The sequence below is a fragment of the Peromyscus californicus genome, unplaced genomic scaffold (genome assembly GCF_007827085.1).
Source record: "Peromyscus californicus insignis strain IS unplaced genomic scaffold, ASM782708v3 Scaffold_4__1_contigs__length_199733344, whole genome shotgun sequence".
Taxonomy (NCBI): domain Eukaryota; kingdom Metazoa; phylum Chordata; class Mammalia; order Rodentia; family Cricetidae; genus Peromyscus; species Peromyscus californicus.
In genome coordinates this window covers 75,750,718-75,768,556 of record NW_026294562.1, presented here as the reverse complement: position 1 = coordinate 75,768,556, position 17,839 = coordinate 75,750,718, and the positions used below count along the sequence as shown (strand labels likewise).

General features: G+C 52.1%; 2 protein-coding genes across 5 annotated transcripts in view; both read right to left on the bottom strand.

Annotated features, from left to right (window-relative positions):
• Nucleotides 1–2,139: 2,139 nt before the first annotated feature.
• Znf629 (zinc finger protein 629) lies at nt 2,140–10,863 on the bottom strand. Of its 4 annotated transcripts, none has more exons than XM_052760958.1 (3): nt 10,769–10,863; nt 7,793–7,899; nt 2,140–7,641 (listed from the first exon to the last, which is right to left on the bottom strand). In XM_052760958.1, the coding sequence occupies exons 2-3, from the start codon at nt 7,863–7,865 to the stop codon at nt 5,108–5,110; spliced, it is 2,607 nt and encodes an 868-aa protein (XP_052616918.1). In that variant the 5' UTR covers nt 7,866–7,899; nt 10,769–10,863; the 3' UTR covers nt 2,140–5,107. The 4 variants fall into 4 exon arrangements, with proteins under 4 accessions (XP_052616918.1, XP_052616917.1, XP_052616920.1 ...); XM_052760957.1 differs by lacking the exon at nt 10,769–10,863 and adding an exon at nt 10,273–10,689; XM_052760960.1 differs by lacking the exon at nt 10,769–10,863 and adding an exon at nt 10,186–10,205.
• LOC128123837 (basic proline-rich protein-like) overlaps nt 9,697–17,839 on the bottom strand; it is a 45,919-nt gene continuing 37,776 nt past the window's right edge. Inside the window, exon 3 of the mRNA XM_052760130.1 lies at nt 9,697–10,408. Coding sequence (XP_052616090.1) covers nt 9,697–10,408 — 712 coding nt within the window. The remainder of the gene's footprint in view (nt 10,409–17,839) is intronic.

The window sequence follows — 17,839 nt, the reverse complement described above, 5'->3', positions numbered from 1 at the left end:
TGGCTCCTCAAGTCAGTGCACACCATTCCCTTAGAGGCAAGTCCTCATGGGTTGGGGGTACTCAAACCTCCATGTGAGGTGGTAACACCTAACTGTATAAAGTAGAGCATACCACTTCCTTATATCAGACTCAGGATCCCAGTGCCTGGAGAAGTATTGCCACCTTAGGGCAGTGAAAACAATAAACCATCGGTCTGTCACATGGGTGCAGGATCTGTCTTAAATGGCCAATAAGCTTTCTCTGCTAGTCAGAACTCTCCCTTGGCCAACTCCGGGCAAGCTGGAGTTAAAGCTGCCTCAGCATTTGATGGAGACGACTCCCAGAACTCACCTCACGCTTTGGCTGCTACATTCGCCGGCTTGCCTCATGGTCACTGCCTTCTGATCTCTTCTTTCACCCATAGCCAGACTTCCCTTTGCACTTAGCCTTTCTTTCTCTGAGGAGTTTATCCAGGGCCCAGTCTACAGCTACTGAAACCCAACTCCTGCAGTTCTTCCCCAAGGTCCAGCCCTGAAAATCGATGTTTAGGGAGTGACTCAGTCTCCCACAACACTTAGACTTTGAAGGCCCCTCCCCACCCTGGCTGCACCTCCATCGCTCCCTTATACTCTGGAGCAGTGCTTCTCAACCCTCTATGCTGACCCTTTAACACAGTTCCTCATGTTGTAGTGACACCAAACATAAAATTATGTTCACTGCTATTTCATAACTGTAATTTTGCTGTTATGAGTCATGATGTAAATATCTATTTTTCAATGGTCTTAGGTTTTTCCACCCCCAAAATAGTCATGACCCACATGTTGAGACCTGCTGCTCTAAGTCAATGCCCAACTGTTTGCCTCCTCTATCCCACCCCACTCCTAACGTCTATACAAAGAATCCCCTGTTCCTAAGACCCCCTAGCCCCTGGAGTTACTTACTCCAAATGCCATCCACTCGACTGTGGCAGGCATGATCTTTAAATCAGTTACTGCTCTGGTCCCCTTCCCTTTGGAGTCCCTTGCCCATCTGAACTCTTCCAGGACAGAGACTAGTCTATTTCTTCCAGGGACATGAAAAGGCAAGTCTCCCCCCCTCCCCGCCAGCCCACCTACCCATTTCAGGAACAGAAAGGAAGAGAGCTTATTCTGGGATGTGGGCTAGAGGTACAATAATGTTCAAGACAAGGCTAGAGAAATGTCTCAGGGGTGAAGAGCCCTGGCTGTTCTTCCAGAGGACTTGGGTTCAATTCCCAGCACCCACATGGCGGCTCACAGCCATCTGTAACTCCACTGGCAGGCACTGCATGTACATGGATGCTCAGACACATGCAAATAAAAACCCCATACACATCAAAAATGTTTTTAAATTAAAAAGAGAAAGGTCAGGGATAGGCCTTTGTGTCTTCAGCAAGAGTCCGTAACAGACGGACAGAGACGGGCTATGGCGAGTGTTGGTCACAGGCAGCCCTTCGGGGCCAGTGACCAGACTTAGTAGGACAGACAGTAGACGCCAGCCTGGCATGAGGACTTCCTTGGAGTCATCCCACCTGCCTTAGACGAAACCTAGTTCTCAACAGGCCCAACCACAAGGAGAAAACAATGGCTGGTGTGGAGGTGGCCTCCAGGCCACTCTGACTTCCCACACGACTTACTGTGGGCCCGGGGTAAGTGGCTGCACTTCTAGAGCCTCAGCCCCTTCCGTGGGGAGAATCTCTAGGCTATCCTGGGGATGGGACAGAAGCCAGGGCACCACTGACCTCTCAAAGAGGGCAGGCCACAGGAGGGCTGAGCTAGGCCCAGGGCCCAAGGGACCCTAGAGAGGCAGCTGGCAGCTCTGAGAGCTAGGTCCTGGGAGCTTTTCCCTGAGGTACTGGGGAGGCTGCAGTGCTGGGTCCAAAATAACCAGTACCAGAGCCACTAGGCAGCCATACAGCTTACCGAAGGTTTCTCTATCTCTCACGAGGCCATGGATTTTTTTAAAATTCCATAAACCTGTCAACCTTCCACGAGCAAACACTGGCCAGGGAGCATAGGGCCCTGCGAAAGGGGCAAGCTTGGGACAATACTGAGTTTCAGGGTCCGCATGGGCCCTAGTTCTGGGAGAGGACACATCTTCTGAGCTCACTGTTGGCTGAACAAGTAGGAAGAAGACACTCGGGAAATCTGACTCCCTTTATTCTCTTCAACTATTCAACATGACACTGGGGACACACCACTGTTACTGACACACGACACTCAAAAACAGGACTTCCCTTCGCTCCACAGGGAGAAGTCAAGTGAGCGGGGCTTCCTCTGTGAGGGAAAAGGATTCTGGGAGCCACTCCCCCGGACTGGGGGGGTCATAATGGTTTCAAGTCCTCTCCCCGATTCATGGTTCCTTTATGAGCTCCATCTGACCTCCATACTCAACAAGAGCTCTACGTTTCCCCTTGGGGTAGAGCAGCCCCACCCTCTCTGATGCTTGTACCCCTTTGCCCATGTTGCTGGGGCACTTCCAAGGGCCCCGGCCCAGTGTGGAGTTGGCTCCACTATGCCTTCCAGACTTAACTCTGGTGGACCTTTTCCTGAGCCAGTTACAAGGACTCTGGGTCCTGCAACAGATTCCTTCTATGGTGTAGCTAGGTCTGAGAGGGAGGTGGTCAAGAGAACAGGCCTCACCACGAGGTCTCTGCTGTGCCCTTTCCCTACTAGGAAACCCAGTCCACCACCTATCCACATGGTCCATTAGAACTGAAGTCAAGACCATAGCCCTCACTCGTCTCCAGGACATGTGAGCATCCTGCTCCATATGCTGCATCTTCGTCCTCAATAGATTACAGTCAGCCATGTTACACTGACTGCCTCCCCCCCAGCAGTCTTCTGATGACAGACTTTCAGACCTGAGGGAATCTGCTCCTAGTTTTACAAAGGATACCTCTCTCTCTAGTTTCTGCTACCACCTTAGAAGGAGACGAATCAGCTTATACTTAGCAGAGTATCTACTCCATTTTATAGGGATACTCCCTTTACCAGCATTTCTGTCAATATACAGCAGGCTCCTCCCTGGCTCCATGATGCTCCCCCTCGCTGGTACTGGGGTCTCTAGCAAGGCTCTCTCTGTAACTGGATAAGGCCTGCCTCTTCCCTCTCCCCAGGAGAACCAGCATTTTTCTCCCAGTATTCTCAATTTTGGTCCTTTAAATTTTGAGGGTCATCCACTTGGGGACAGGAGAGATGAAGGATGATGGGTCTCTACCTTTTAAACTTTTAGGTAATGGAATTAGAGGTCTTTTCCACAGCTTTGTGGGGATCCAGGTCACTCTTCTGGGCACAGGACTCCTAAAGATCCTATCACTTGGTGTCTTAGTCCTCCTACACTGGACAGTATGTCACTAACGCCAGCAGTGGGCTAAGGACACTCCCTTGCAACCCAAATATGGGGGAGAGTCCTTCCCATCTTTAAGGGTCTTTGTTACAGATGTTTCTTGCCAAAGTTTTTCTTCAACCACTTTATAGGACAACTGTCTCTGCTCCGTCACAGAGCTCATGTGAGCAGGTTTGGCTGGATTAATGAAGTGTCTTGCCCGTGGTGTCTGAGGAGGAGATGGGTGTGGTAGGGGAGCAGTTCTCATCCTTTCATGTCCTCCACTGGATTCTGGCTAAGGAGAGAAACGCCAAAAGAATCAGGTGGAGTCTGTCCCTTCCCAGTGCCAGGATCAAATCTGATCACCCCATCTCAAGGGCATCCAAGTACTGAGGATGAGGAAGGTGGTCAAGTTTCCATTGTCTCTTCAGGGACTCTGGTCCAGTCTGTGCCGTGTGAGGACATCCAGCCTGGGCAGCCTGGCTCGTCCTGCAGGCAGCCTTACATGGAGTTCACACAAAAGGCTGAGGTTTGAATCATGTTGCTGGTGAACCAAAGCTGTCTACTGTGTCGTCTTGCCATCCCTGGTCACCACAGAGAACCCACAAGTGGCTTTCATGCACTTGGAGAAGTCCAGGGAGGACAGGTACATACAAGCCTGGAGTCTCTGAAGGAATTTGTTCTTTGGAGGTTGACTAGCAGCATGTGGCTCTCCCCTGAGGACAGGGTTCGAGGAAACGGGACGCCACTGCAGTAAGACTTGTGGCAGTTAGATTTCAGGTAAAACCTGTGAGACCTGAGAATGTGGCAGAGGCCCCTTGAAAGCCCAGAGGCCTCTCAGAGTAGACATCTCCAGCTGGGCTGGGGAGAGGCTGGTCCTGCCTGTCTGAGGAGAACCCTGACGACCTGAACTGGGATCTGCTTGCAACTGAAGTTTAACAAGCTCCCGGGAGGAGGAGGAACTGGCCAGATTCCATCTGCAGTTTCTCCACCATGCTTTGCTTCCCTTCAAACAAACATAACTTTCCCCTAATAGCTGAGGTGGTTTCTCAACATTTTCTCAATATTCTTACACTTAAGGTGTGTTATGCACCCCAAACTCCAGCCCTTAAAATGGCTTGTCATTTTAGGGGGGCTCTTACTTATAAGGAACCCCCTCAGTCTTCCTTCCCTTAGTACATACGATTTACCAAAATCCCCCAGTGCAATGGAAGTCTTGTCCCACCTGTGTGTCTGGAAGCACCTAGTCATTTCCTCCCCATTTCTCTTCTAGCTCAACTGAGTTTCCCCACAACTTCCCTGCTGAGCACTTTCCTCTGTCCAAGGTTGCCAGGAGAGAATAAATACCAGGAAGAGTTCAGGTGTTTCCTCCATCATCCAGGGTACCTCACAAGTCAGTGCCGACTGTATTCCCTATACCTCTCCCACCCGAGGATTCTGATAAGGATTTTGATACAGTTTTATGGGTTTGTCTAGAGACGTGTTAGAACCTCTTCCTACAATTAATAGGGCTTTTACCCACTATGGTTTATAGGATTTCTCTGCTACAGACTTAAAGGGCTTTGTTTCCTACATATTTATAGGGCTTCTAATCCAGCAGTTTTTCTCTACGGCTTATAAGTGGTTCCCACCCACAATCTCATAGGCTTCTCTTTGCTGATGCAAATGCACTATTTCTTCCCAGGGTTCTTGACCCTCCACTTTTCTATGATCTGATGAGGTCGGCCCCCTTTCCCCACAATTTCTCAGAAGAGAGAGAGGACCCTGGTCTCCAAACCTACTTCACAGGGAGACACCTGGGTGACAGCTCCTATGCAGGAGGAGAGCTGCAACTTCTGTGAAGCCGTCTCCACACTCAGGGCACAGATAAGGCTTTTCCTCTGAGAGAGTTTTACGACTTTCCTCTTGCCTGTGGCTGCTGCTCTTTGGGGGGGTAGAGGCCTCTCCCTCATCTTCCTGGTTTGTGGACAAGGTAGCTGGCTCTGAAGGGGGGTCCTCAGGAGTGGGGGCCCTTTCTTGAGTGTGGGTTTCCTGGTGGCGGGTAAGAGCTAGTCGATCGAGGAAGGAGGCCCCACAATCAGAACAGCTGTAGGGTCTGGCCCCCAAGGGGCTCCTGAGGTGCTCCAGCAGCACTGAGGAGCTCTTCCCCAGCTCCGAGCTCTTCTGGGACTTGCCACCCGCATGGACTTTCTGGTGCTGCAGCAGCTCAGAGCTCAGGCCAAAGCTTTTTTTGCATTCTGGGCATTTAAAGGGCTTTCCACTTAGGAAGGGACTGGGCTCTGCCCCTTCCCCAAGGCCAGTCCTACACTCGGGAAAGAGAAAGGGCTTTTCATTGCCGTGGGTGAGCTGATGTTGCAGGAGCACGGCCCTGTCTAGGAAGCTTTCTCCACAGTGGGAACAGACATAGCACTTGGAGGACAGTGGACCCAGCCTTTGGCTGAAGCCCTCCTGACCCTCTGGCACTTTCAAGGACTGTCCTGAGGGGTCAGCTCTGCCCTCCGAAGCACCTGGGTGTGAATTGCCTCCAAAGGGGAACCTGGGGGGGCGGAACTGCAGAGGCTTGGGGGCCGGGTGTGCTATGAGACCGTCTGCATTTTTGTAGGGGTTTTCTCCAATATGAACCCGCTGGTGCTGCATGAAGATGCCCTCATCATTGAAGCCCTTCCCACAGACCAGACACTTGTGGGGTTTGGCTCCTGGTGGCGGGGTCAGCAGGGCAGGATCCCCAAGCCCTAGCAAGCTGTCACTCTGAGCTCTCCGGGCAGGCGTCTTGCCTCTCTCATGGATCACGCGGTGCTGCTCCAGCTCCTGAGCCTCCAGGAAGGCCTTGCCGCAGTCGGAGCACACGAAGAGGTTCTCGTCCATGTGTGTGCGGACGTGCGTGATGAGGTTCGAGCTCTGGCTGAAGCTCTTGCCGCACTCGGGACACTTGTAGGGCTTCTCGCCCGTGTGCGTGCGGCGGTGTTGGATGAGGTGTGAGCTGCGAATGAAGCTCTTGCCACAGTCAGAGCACTTATAGGGCTTCTCGCCGGTGTGGATCCGCTGATGGCGGATGAGCGTGGAGCTCATGATGAAGCTTTTGCCGCAGTCGGCGCAGATGTACGGCCGCTCCCCACGGTGGATGCGCTGGTGGTTGATGAGGTTGGAGCTGACGCTGAAGCTCTTGCCGCACTCGGGGCACTTGTAGGGCCGCTCACCTGTGTGTGTGCGCTGATGGCGCAGCAGCGTGGCACTCAGCGTGAAGGTCTTGCCACAGACGGGGCACTTGAAGGGGTCCTCCCGGAGGTGCGTCCGCTGGTGCTTGATGAGCGTGGAGCTGTGGCCAAAGCTCTTGCCACACTCCAGGCACTCATAGGGCTTCTCCCCAGTGTGAGTGCGCTGGTGCTGCGTCAGCTCTGAGCTCTGGATGAAGCTCTTGCCGCACTCGGTGCAGCGATATGGCTTCTCCCCTGCATGGATCTTCTGGTGCTTGAGCAGGTTGTGGTTCTGACCAAAGCGCTTGCCACACTCGGGGCACTTGTAGGGCTTTTCGCCTGTGTGTGTGGCCTGGTGCTGGATGAGGTCCGAGCTGCGGTAGAAAGCACGCCGGCACTCACCACACTTGTAGGGCTTCTCGCCAGTGTGCGACCGCTGGTGTTTGATGAGGTTGGTGCTTTGTGTGAAGGCTTTCTCGCACTCCGTGCACTTGTAGGGTTTCTCCCCCGTGTGTGTGCGCTGGTGCTGGACCAGATTGGAGCTCCAGCTGAAGCACTTGCCGCAGTCGGGGCACTTGTAGGGCTTCTCCCCCGTGTGTGTGCGCTGGTGCTGCACTAGGTGCGAGCTCTGCGTGAAGCTCTTGCCACACTCGGAGCATGTGTTGGGCCGCTCCCCGGTGTGGATGCGCTGGTGCCGGAGCAGTTTGGACCACTGGCTAAAGCTCTTGCCACACTCATTACAGATGTATGGCTTCTCAGCCCCAGAAGGGCGGCCCTGCACCAGCTCCCGCAGGCTGGGTTCACTGGCAGTGACTACTGGGGTGCTGTTCCAGGTGGTCAGGGTTCCCCACTGCCAATTGGTCTCACAGGCCTTGGTCCACTCAGATGGGGAAGGGACTACCTCAGAGGCTGATGGGTCCATAGGGGTCTGGTGGTCTAAGGGGTTGGAAGAACCCAGTGGGGCTGGGGAATCCTGAGGGGCTGAGGCATCCTGGGAGGGGCTCTCCAGGGGCATCTCTGGTGGGTCCTTGGATTCTGGACTCTGAGCTGGATCTCCCAAGATGATCTCCTCCCCAGAACTTTCCTGATGAGGGCTCTCCTCTTCATTCCCACTTTCAGCACCTACAGACAGAAAGGGGGTCTCCAGCCCTCATCTTCTTTCAGAACATGGGATCTGGTCTCTCTTCCCTCCCCTGTGATTGCCCAGAGTTTGGGCCCCTCCCTGAGCCAGGGCCACTGTCTCATCAGAGCCACAGTCCCTTGTGCCCCTCACCTCGGTGAGCATTGTTCCGGATCTCTTCAGGACCCTGCAGATCTGGGCCCCACAGCACTGTCTCCGGCTCCATCCCAGAGCTCCCGACTGCGAAGGTTCCAGGGACTCTGGTGGGGAGAGATGGGCACACAATTCCACTTGGTTTTGTGCTTCTCTTTGTGCGTCCACTGATGTGACTCTCAGTGGCCTGCTGCTCTTTTTTCTGGCACCATCTCTCCCTGAGCCCCGTGGCCCCAGAGGCCTGGTTCCAAACACTGTAGATCTTAAGATCGCAATGAAGCAACCCAGTAAATGGAAAGAGTCGTCAATTAAAAACTCGTCAGTCATAACCCTTTGTACCTAGATTGAAGGCTGGAGCGCTATCCAACATTCACAGGGGAGGCAGACTTTCACCCCACACATCCCATGCCCAGAGGCCTGGAAATGTGTTATTTTGCAAATCAGACAAAGCTCATTAAGACTCCAATTTTCTTCCTTTATGGGACTGCTAATTGAGACCAATAAACTTTTCCTTTATGAGCCCCAGAGAGAACTGAGACTGAGAGTTTTTAAAGGGTTAAAAAAAAAGTTTCCCTGAAGGGACCGAGACTCACAGGACCGGAGCACTTTGTCACCATCTAAGCACAGAAAGGGGGTCAGCCTCGGGGTGGGAAGGTGAGGTCTGAAGTCGGGGGCTCCTACAGAAGACTTGGGAAAGGGAAAGGGAGAGGAAAAGGGATGCCTGGCTTGGTGGCATGCTTGGGGGAAACAGGAAGATCAGAAGTTCAAGGTCAGTCTCAGCTACATGAGATCTTGTCTCAAACAAAAATGAAGGAGAAGGGGAAGGAAGGAGGAAAGGTGGCGGGCTGGTGAGCAAGTATCCACCGGGAGGGCACGGTGACTATCAGGGGTCGCTCTTTCTCTCACTGCCTTGCCTTGGGAGACTCAGCAATCATTTGTCCATTTTAGAGATTAATACAGCAACACTGGGGGAGATAACTCCACGGCCCCAACCTGGAAAATAACAGAGCTAAGACCACAAATGCAGTGCTCTGTGTCTGGCTTGCCCCTATGCCCGAAAGCACCGAGTGACCTTGACAGTCACATGAAACTCAAACTTGTGGGCTACTGGCAGGAGAATGAGGAGTAAGGCTCAGAATGAGCCCTGACTGTGAGAATGGGCTGGAGAAATTCCGGGGAGGAGCTGGATCCAGTGATGAGGTGGGAGAAAATGGGTCTCTTGAGCTCTAGGTAATGCTGTCCTCAAAGTCATCCATTACCAGACCCGCCCGGGGACCCAACCTTCTGCCCCGTTCTATTGGTCGATGCTTTTTATCACATGCCTAGGACAGGTGACCAGTAAAAACTTCGCTGGATGACTGAATGAACTAGACATAGACACCCCTTGCTCCCGGAAAACCTATTTGGTTCAATGTCTTTGATGATCTCGGTTTGCAAAGGGACGTCCGAAAAGGAAAGCAAGTTCAGAGTGAGCCCCCTGGGGCTCAAAATCAGGGATGCTTCCCAGGAGAGAGAACAGGGCCACAGGAGCAAACTGCAGGAGGGCGCTCACATTTACACATGTAACAGATCCCTGGCCTAGACTTGGGGTGACAGTGTGGATAGGTACTTTGTGCACAAAAGCTCTCCAGGAGGCAGCTGGTAGGTGAAGCCATTGAAGCAACAGACAGCTAGCTGACCAGTGCAAAGGAGCAGCAGCAGAAACAGAAGTTGATGGAAGAAAATGAATTTCATCTCCACAGTCTCCCCCGACCTGCGTCTTTAGGGGAGACGGAGACCACTGGAGGCGCCTCCCCGGATGGGGGAAAGGCACTCTGCTGAGCAGACCGAGGACAGGTAGGAGCTCGGGTACTTGGACTGAGTGAGAAACTTCAACTCCGGGGCCTACCTTAGATGGGAAAGGGTTAATGACAAGGCCACAGGCAAGAAGTAGCGAAGACAGGGAGGCGAGAAGTACTGGGAAGCAGCCCAGGCCGGGCAGCGCCAGCCTCCGGCCGCGGCGGGCCCCCGGAGGGCCGAGGCGGGAAGGACGGCCCGGGGCGGCTGCCTTCCCGCGGAGGTGCGCGCGGCCCAGGGTGACCCTGACAAGGAGGCGGCGGGACCGCCCTCGACGCCGCCCCCCGCACCCAGGCGGACCCGGGCTCCAGCGCTCCCGGCCCGCAGCGCCGACCCCGTTCCCGGCTCCGAAAGGCCGGCCGAGCCGCCAGCGTCCCCTCCCCGCCGCGGACGCCCAGGCTCCCCGGGCCCCGGCGAGCGGCGGCCGCCTCGCCGCCCCCGGCCGGACCCGCTCTCCCGGCGCGCGCGCCTCCCCTCCCCCACGGCGGCCCTCGCGCGGTTCCCACAATCCCCCGGCCGCCGCCCCCGCCGCCCCGGGCCCGGCCTGCGCCCCGCACCCGTCGCCGCCGCCTTGGCCCTATTGTTCCCCGGCGGCTGTCCCGGGCCTCCAGGCCACCCCGGGAACCCAGGCGGCCCCGACTCACGGCTGGGGGGGGGGGGTCTGGGAAAAGCCGGAAGACAGAGGCCAGCCCCAGGGGACTTAACCCCTGAAGTGCCCTGCCTCGGGGGACGGGCTGGATGCCGAGAACGCCAGGGTCCTTCTCCAGGGGTGATTCCAGGCTGAGGACCCGGGGACCAGTTCAGGGTGACTGGGACGGAGCAGGAAGTGACCCCAGCTTCCCGGGCCCCTCTAGCCTGGAGTCAGAACATCAGCTCTATGGGATTTAACCCTTTGCCTCCCGCAGCATGGGAAAAGAATGGGGAGGGGAGTGCGGGAGCAACGAGGCGGCTGATGACGCCCCTCTCCCGGGGTCTAGCGGGGTCGCGCAAGATCAGCTTTTGGGGGAGCTCAGAGGCCGGCGAGGGTCTCTGGATTTCTGGCCGTGCTCTCTCTCTAACGGCTCGGCCAGCCGCCCAGTTAAGCTGATCGCAGATTCGGCCGCGGTGGGTCCCCTGAGACCGGCCTTTGTTTGGACTCACCCTGGGAGGGGGCTGGTATGCCTGAGCTAGTGACTAGGAGTGGGAGCAAAGGTTAGGTGGTCCAGACCCGGTCCAGCATAAGAGCAGAAGCTGAAAGGCCAGGCAAGACTAGCCTGGGCTACGTGGCCCCGCCCCCCACCCCCTTTGTCCAACTACCCCCCTAGTCCTGCCATCCCCCCCCCCACCTCCTCCCGTCCTGTCTCCTTAGAGGAGGAAACTGAGACCCTGGGTGGCAGCAGAAAAGCCAGTGTAGGGTCCCTGGCAACGGTGGGCAAGCATTATTCCCTGCATCCCAGGGTAAGGTATCCAATTCACAGCAGGACAATCCTTCCAAAAACCTAGGAAGCCAGAAGTTGTGATGAATGCCTGTAATTCTATTGCTCTGGAGGCAGAAGCAGGAGGATCAGCAAATTCAAAGTCCGCCTGGTACACATAGTTCCAGGCCAGTCAGGGCTACATAGTGAAACCCTGTTTCAAAACAACACAACGACCTCCCAGGACCCAGGTAACTGGATTCCCAAAATTTTCCACCTTGTGTCTCATTTTCTCCTCACCACAATCCTGAGAGAGAACTCTGAATCATCCGTTTTACAGAGAAGGCGATCAAGACATGAGGTGTGAGGGAGAATGTGTAAGTCCACATTTTTAAGTGAACTCAGGAGCGAGGAGACCCGAGTGGAACAGGAGTTGAGCTTTCTACCCTCAAAAAGTTTAACAGTAGTCAGGCTTGGTGACACATACCTGTAATCCTCAACCATTAGCAGGCTGAAGCAGGAGAATCAAGAGCTGGGGTTCAAGGTCAGCCTGGGCTACACAACAGGACCATAAACTAAATAAAAAAGTTCCAGGCCCTGTGTGGGAGTGCATAGCTGTGATGCTAGCATTCTGAGGCTGAGACAGGAGGATCACCGTAAATTTAAGGCCAACCTAGGCTACATAGTGAGAGCCCTATGTTGGAATACCAATAAATAAATACTGACTTATGATAGTGAATAACATGTTCAAGTTTTTTTTCCTTTGTTTTTCGAGACAGGGTTTCTCTGTGTAGCCCTGGCTGTCCTGGATCTCACTCTGTAGACCAGGCTGGCCTCGAACTCACAGAGATCCACCTGCCTCTGCCTCCCAAGTGCTGGGATTAAAGGTGAGTGCCACCACTGCCTGACTAACATGTTCAAAATTTAAAGACTGCTCTACTTAAAGAATCCATGAGAAAATTGCTTCAGTTTATAAGCTGCTAGTTTGGGAAATGTACCCCCTGTCAGCAATCTTGCCCAAGATAGATGACTTCCCAGACTAGTTGAGCTAATATTGAGAAACTGCCTCTATTGTTCTTGCAAGACAATGGGTCCTGGTAGCTAACTGCTAGCTTTGGTGTTAAAAACTGCTTTGCTTGCTGGAGAACCAAGACACCTTCGGGATGTCCGTTATAAAATTAGGCACTGCTTACACAAAGGCAGGATGTGAGCTTATGCCCTAACCCTGACTCCCCTGCCCGAGAAAAAACACTGTAACTGTGTGTGTGTGTGTTTCCTTTATAAACTGTACTAACATCGGATTCAGACCATAGGCAGAAAATTCCAAGTCTCTGCTGTGGTCCTGGCCAGTAATTTTTAATAAAGCCTCTTATTTATTAAAAAAAAAAAAAAACAGCCGAGTATGAGGGTGAACACCTTTAATCCCAGCACTCGGGAGGCAGAAGCAGGTGGATCTCTGTGAGTTCAAGGCTACCCTGATGTACAAATCGAGTTCCAGGACAGCTAGGGCTGTTACACGAGAAACTCTGTCTTAAAAAACAAAAACAACAAAAAACCCACAACAACAAAACACTAATAGTCAGACTGGTGAATCTCTGAAAGACCCCAGACCCATAACAGACGTGTGTGTGTGTGTGTGTGTGTGTATGGTGTACACACATGTGCGCAATGCATAAAGAAATCATAAGAGAATGTGGAAAGAAGCATCAGACCAGGGTGGTAATAGGAGAGCTGAGTATCTAACAACCCAAGTGTCAGAAATGGCAAAGGGATGCAGTTCTCTTGGTATCTAGGGTTTAGATGTGGCTTCAGGCTTCCCAGCGCCAGCTCCCTTAACTCACTTTTCCACCGGGCACTTCTCTAGCTTGTCTCTGGTTCTAGTCTCCTTAACTCCTCCCACACAATCAGACCTTTGCTCACCTTGGTTCCCGACCTCCCCTGTCCCTCATATCCTGTGACAGGGAACTCAAACATTCTTTTTACCTGTCACTCTACATACATGCTATTGTCAGCTTTACTTGGGCAGGGCTTTGCCTTTGTGTTTACTGCTGTGTCCCCAGGGCCCACAACTTTTGTAGCGTGTGCTCAATTTGTTGAACAGACTGCAAAAGCTGGGCCCAGCCCTGGGGCGGGGAGAAACCCGAGAGCTGCTGGCTGGAGGTGCAGGGAAGAGGTTAATTAGTCCAGCAGAAGCTTTGTTTGTTTGCTTTCTGTTTTAGCTAGGTTAATTGCTACATTTAATAATCAGTACATAAAAGCCACATGTAGTGTTTGCACCTGTAGTCTCAGCCAAATTGGGAAACTGAGGCAGGACGACCACTTGAGTCTAGAAGTTTGAGACCAGTTTGGACAACACAGTTAGACAATCTCACAAGGTTCACATCTGAATTCCCTGCTTCTCTGGAAAATCCAAAGACGTAACGGAGTGAAAGCGAGGACATGCCCACTCCAAGTTATGGTTGAGGAGAAGGATTTTATTGTAGATACGAGGGAGGGTACAGCCAGAGGCAGCACAGAGAGTCCAGAGCAGAGAAAGAAAGAAGTAGACTAAATATGGCCAGTAGACTGAACCAGGTCATGATGGATAAGAGCGGGGTGGAGAGAGAGAGAGAGAGAGAGAGAGAGAGAGAGAGAGAGAGAGAGAGAGACAAGATCACAGAGATTCAAGAGGGCAGAGAGAGCATGTGGCCGAAATGCAGGGTTGTAGAGGAAAGAGAAGCCAGGGGAAGGGAGGCCCTTCCTTGCCCGGGAAGGTGGAGGGTAGGAGGTGGGTGAGAAGAGCAGCCAGGGCCACAGGGGCTGAGTGAGCCTGGCAGCCAGTGTGCTCTTTGGTATGCTGCCAGGCACCTCAGCCTTTTGTCCTGGGTTTCTTTGGGGCCTGACAATAAGAATATATTCAATATGCTCACTTGTCACAAACTGGCTGTAGTCAGGCAGAAGCTTCCTTCCTCAGGTGTCCCAGCGCCACTCCTGTGTCCTCGGCTCTCAAGCTGAGAGACAGTTTCAGTCATAAACGCCCTCCCTATTGACTTAACTATAGAGGTGGCTTCTTTCATCCCTTTGTCTATGTTCCCTACGTTCAGAGTAAGAAATACAAGGGGTGTGAATTGGCATCTTCTGACACATCATGTTTTATTTATTTAGGCTTCTGAAATAGGATTTCACTGTGTAGACCAGGCTGGCCTCAAAATCACGGAGACCCACCTGCCTCTGCCTGCCAAGTGCTGGGATTAAAGGCGCTCGCCACTGCCTGGTCCCATTTACATTTGCTGAGTACTCAGTGTGTGTTGACATTCTTTCCAGTGTTTGCACAGTGGCTTCTTGGACCTCCCCAACATATGATGCCAACCTTATCATCATACTGACGAGAAAGTCACTGACACACAGTGCAGTTAGACTGAAACCCAGGTGCCACCGTGGCTCTTAACCATTATTCTTGGATAAATTCAAGTGTATCTGAACACAGAGGCCTAATGGCCCCTCCGTTCTCTCCTACTCTAGAAGTCAGAGCAAGGCACTAGAGAGGGCAGGAAAACTCCATCAGGTCAAACCTTTCTCCAAGGATAGTGAGGAATGGGTGGTCCTACCCCTAGGGAAGCAGGGGATGCTCTGGTCATATGCAAAACTGGGGTTGTCTTCTTGCCAGTGGGCAGCTGGAATGGTATTCATGTGAATGAGTGGCTGGGGAACTTTGGGAAGGATAAAGGGGACCCTTCCCTAGGCCTTTTACGGACAAACCACTGGCCGTATTTCAGAAATGATTTACCATCCTCCCACAGGGGATGGTAAACACTGACCTCACACCCCAAGAGCAAGGTTGCTGTGAGGGCACAGAGGTACTGGACTGAACCTGGTCCATGTCCTGTGCCCCCAGGCCACAGATACTGCTGCCTGTTCTCCCATGGGAGGATGAGCCTTAGTAGTCAGGGGGTATGCAGCCCAATGAGATAGTGCTCCTCTGAGCATGTGGCAAGAATTAGTTTCCTTTCCCAGAAGAGGGCATCAGTTAACATTATGCAGTTAGAGGTCACAACCCTTGGCCCGTGGGCAGGAGAGCAGGGAGCCTCAAAACCATGTCTGGAGGACTTGGGGGCCTACAATCATATGCTCAAGCCCTCTGCTCCACAGAAGCAGCACCATAGAGGGCAGGATGGAAAGGCCAAGAGTTCAAGCTGAAGGAGACTCATGCCATTAGCCCCAAGATTGCTGCCTCATTGCAAGTGAGTGGTTTCCTGGGGTCCTCACCAGGGAAGGGTGGAGCCTCCCTTCCTGGAGATGTGCGTGCTCAATGAGGTGCGCAAGGGGCTTCTTTTCAGTGTATGAGGCTCAAATAAAGGAGCTTCTATGCCCAAGGAAGGTCTTCCAGAACCAAGCACTTTTAAAAATCAGGAACCCTAGCCGGGCGGTGGTGGCGCACACCTTTAATCCCAGCACTCGGGAGGCAGAGCCAGGCGGATCTCTGTGAGTTCGAGGCCAGCCTGGGCTACCAAGTGAGTTCCAGGGAAAGGTGCAAAGCTACACAAAAAAAACAAAAAAAAAAAAAAAAAAAAATCAGGAACCTGCCCGGGCATGGTGGCACACGCTTTTAATCCCAGTACTCGGGAGGCAGAGCCAGGTGGATCTCTGTGAGTTCGAGACCAGCCTGGTTTACAGAGTGAGTTCCAGGACAGTCACCAAAACTACACAGAGAAACCCTGTCTCGAAAAACAAACAACAACAAAAATAGGAACCTACAGTGGAGCTGGGTATAGTGGCTCAGGCTTCGATCCCAACCTTGGAGGCAGAGACAGAATGATCCTGGGAAGTCTGAGTTTAGCCTGGTCTATATAGTGAGCTCCAGGTCAGCCAGGGCTGCACAGAAAGACTGTCTCAAAACAGGAGCCTGTCGGATCTCTGTGAGTTCAAGGCCAGCCTGATCTACAGAGTGAGCTCCAGGACAGGCACCAAAACTACATGGAGAAACTCTGTCTCGACAACAAACAAACAAAACAAGACAAAAAAAGAAGCCTGTAGTGGCTCCTGGCCTCTATACTCCTCTCTACATCGCCAAGGCTTTTCCTTGTGTACTCTGCCTCAGAAACCTCCTGTTCCATGTGGTCCATTCCAAAATCAACACCAGCTACACAACCCCTGCCATCCCCCAGACTTGCCCTCTTCTCCACTGGCAACACATTTCAGAATCCTCGGCTCTATCTCCCACACTAAAGCCAGTCCTTCTGCTGCCCCAGGCCCGGGTGCCTCCACCTGCACCCCTCTTCCCGCCCTTGCCCCAGGCCACTGAAGCTCCCTCTGGACACCCCCGTGCTCCATAATTATCAACAGAGGAAAATTCGGGTGGGGGAGTGTTGGGAGCCATGCAAAATTAACATCGAGCAGCTTTGGAACTCATGGAATATGGCAGAGCTAGCTAGCAGTCAGCACAAACACGGTGCACGGGCCTTGGAGAGGCAGTTTCCTGAGGACCCCAATAAGCTCTGTTTATTGCCCTCGAGGTCACCACGTCCCTCATAATCTTTAAGTCCTATGAAAATTCTAAGGGGGTTTCTAGTCCTCACTGGCCAGTGTTACTGGTACTTACAATAACAGTGATTGACTTTTTCTAATCATTGCTGCTGGAGCAGATTAATGATTCAACCACCACCCTTAGAAAGAATTCAGAGATGTAGATTGTTAGTAAACAGGTTAAGATGTTGTTGTTAGTGGCTTTGAAGTAGAAACTCTTGGGGAACAATTTAAAGTCTAGAAAGGCACACCTTTGTTAGTTGAGCGAGGGACTCACTGAGGTCAGGGAACAGGAACAATGGCGGCCTGGCTATTACTTGCTGATGTGCCTTTCTTGCAATGATGGGTTGGTGATCAAAGGCGATGATTAATTCCTTCTACCCACTTTTGTCCTCAGCTTCCTGATATGATTTAATAAAAAATTATTGAGTGAATATGCACTCTGAGGTCTTAAGGTAGAAATGACTCATGGTGAAAAAAAAATGACTGATTGTTTTATATGTATAAAAGTTTAATTTGTTTAAATTAAAAAATTTGTTTAAAAGTTTAGATCTCTTAAGAATTTTTGTAAGATTACCTTTTGAGATAAATAAAATGATTGTTCCTTTCTTTGTAATCACAAAATACAGCCTGCTAATAGAAGAACTGGCTGAGAAAAGTTCCTTGCACTTCGAAAATCTGTAACAAGTAGCTTAGACATGAATGTATGTGGGTCCTTGGGAATAATTTGTTTTTCACCTGGGATATGTAAAATGTTTAATCATGAATGGGAAATGAGAAAATGCTGTTATTTACTTGTATTCATTGTAATCATTCACCTAAAAAAATAGAATGTAACCACCTTGTAATTTTTATTTTGCTTGAAGTGTTTTGCTGGGGTGCATAAACTGTAAAAGAAAAAGAAGGGTAGGAGGAAAACACCAGGAAAACTGTAGAAGGAAAGATGTCAAAGGGACATCAGGAAGGAGGTAAGGGAGAATAAAGATCCCGACGCATGCACAAGCGCGCGCGCCGCGCGCGCGTGTGTGTGTGTGTGTGTGTGTGTGTGTGTGTGTGTGTGTGTGTGTGTGTTCCCCGGCCCCAGAAAATTAAGTTTTGCTCCCTCAGAGAAAAAGGTCTATTGTATGATAACCACTGACTGCCAGACCTCTTCAATTCCTGAGCTGCTGAAAGCTGGCCTTTCAGCAGTCAGCGGGGGTGGAGGTGGCTATAGAACATTTATTTATTTTAATTTTTTGAGACAAGGTCTATCTACAGAGCCCAGGCTAGCCTCAAACTCAGAGATCCGCATGCATCTGCCTCCCGAGTGCTGGGA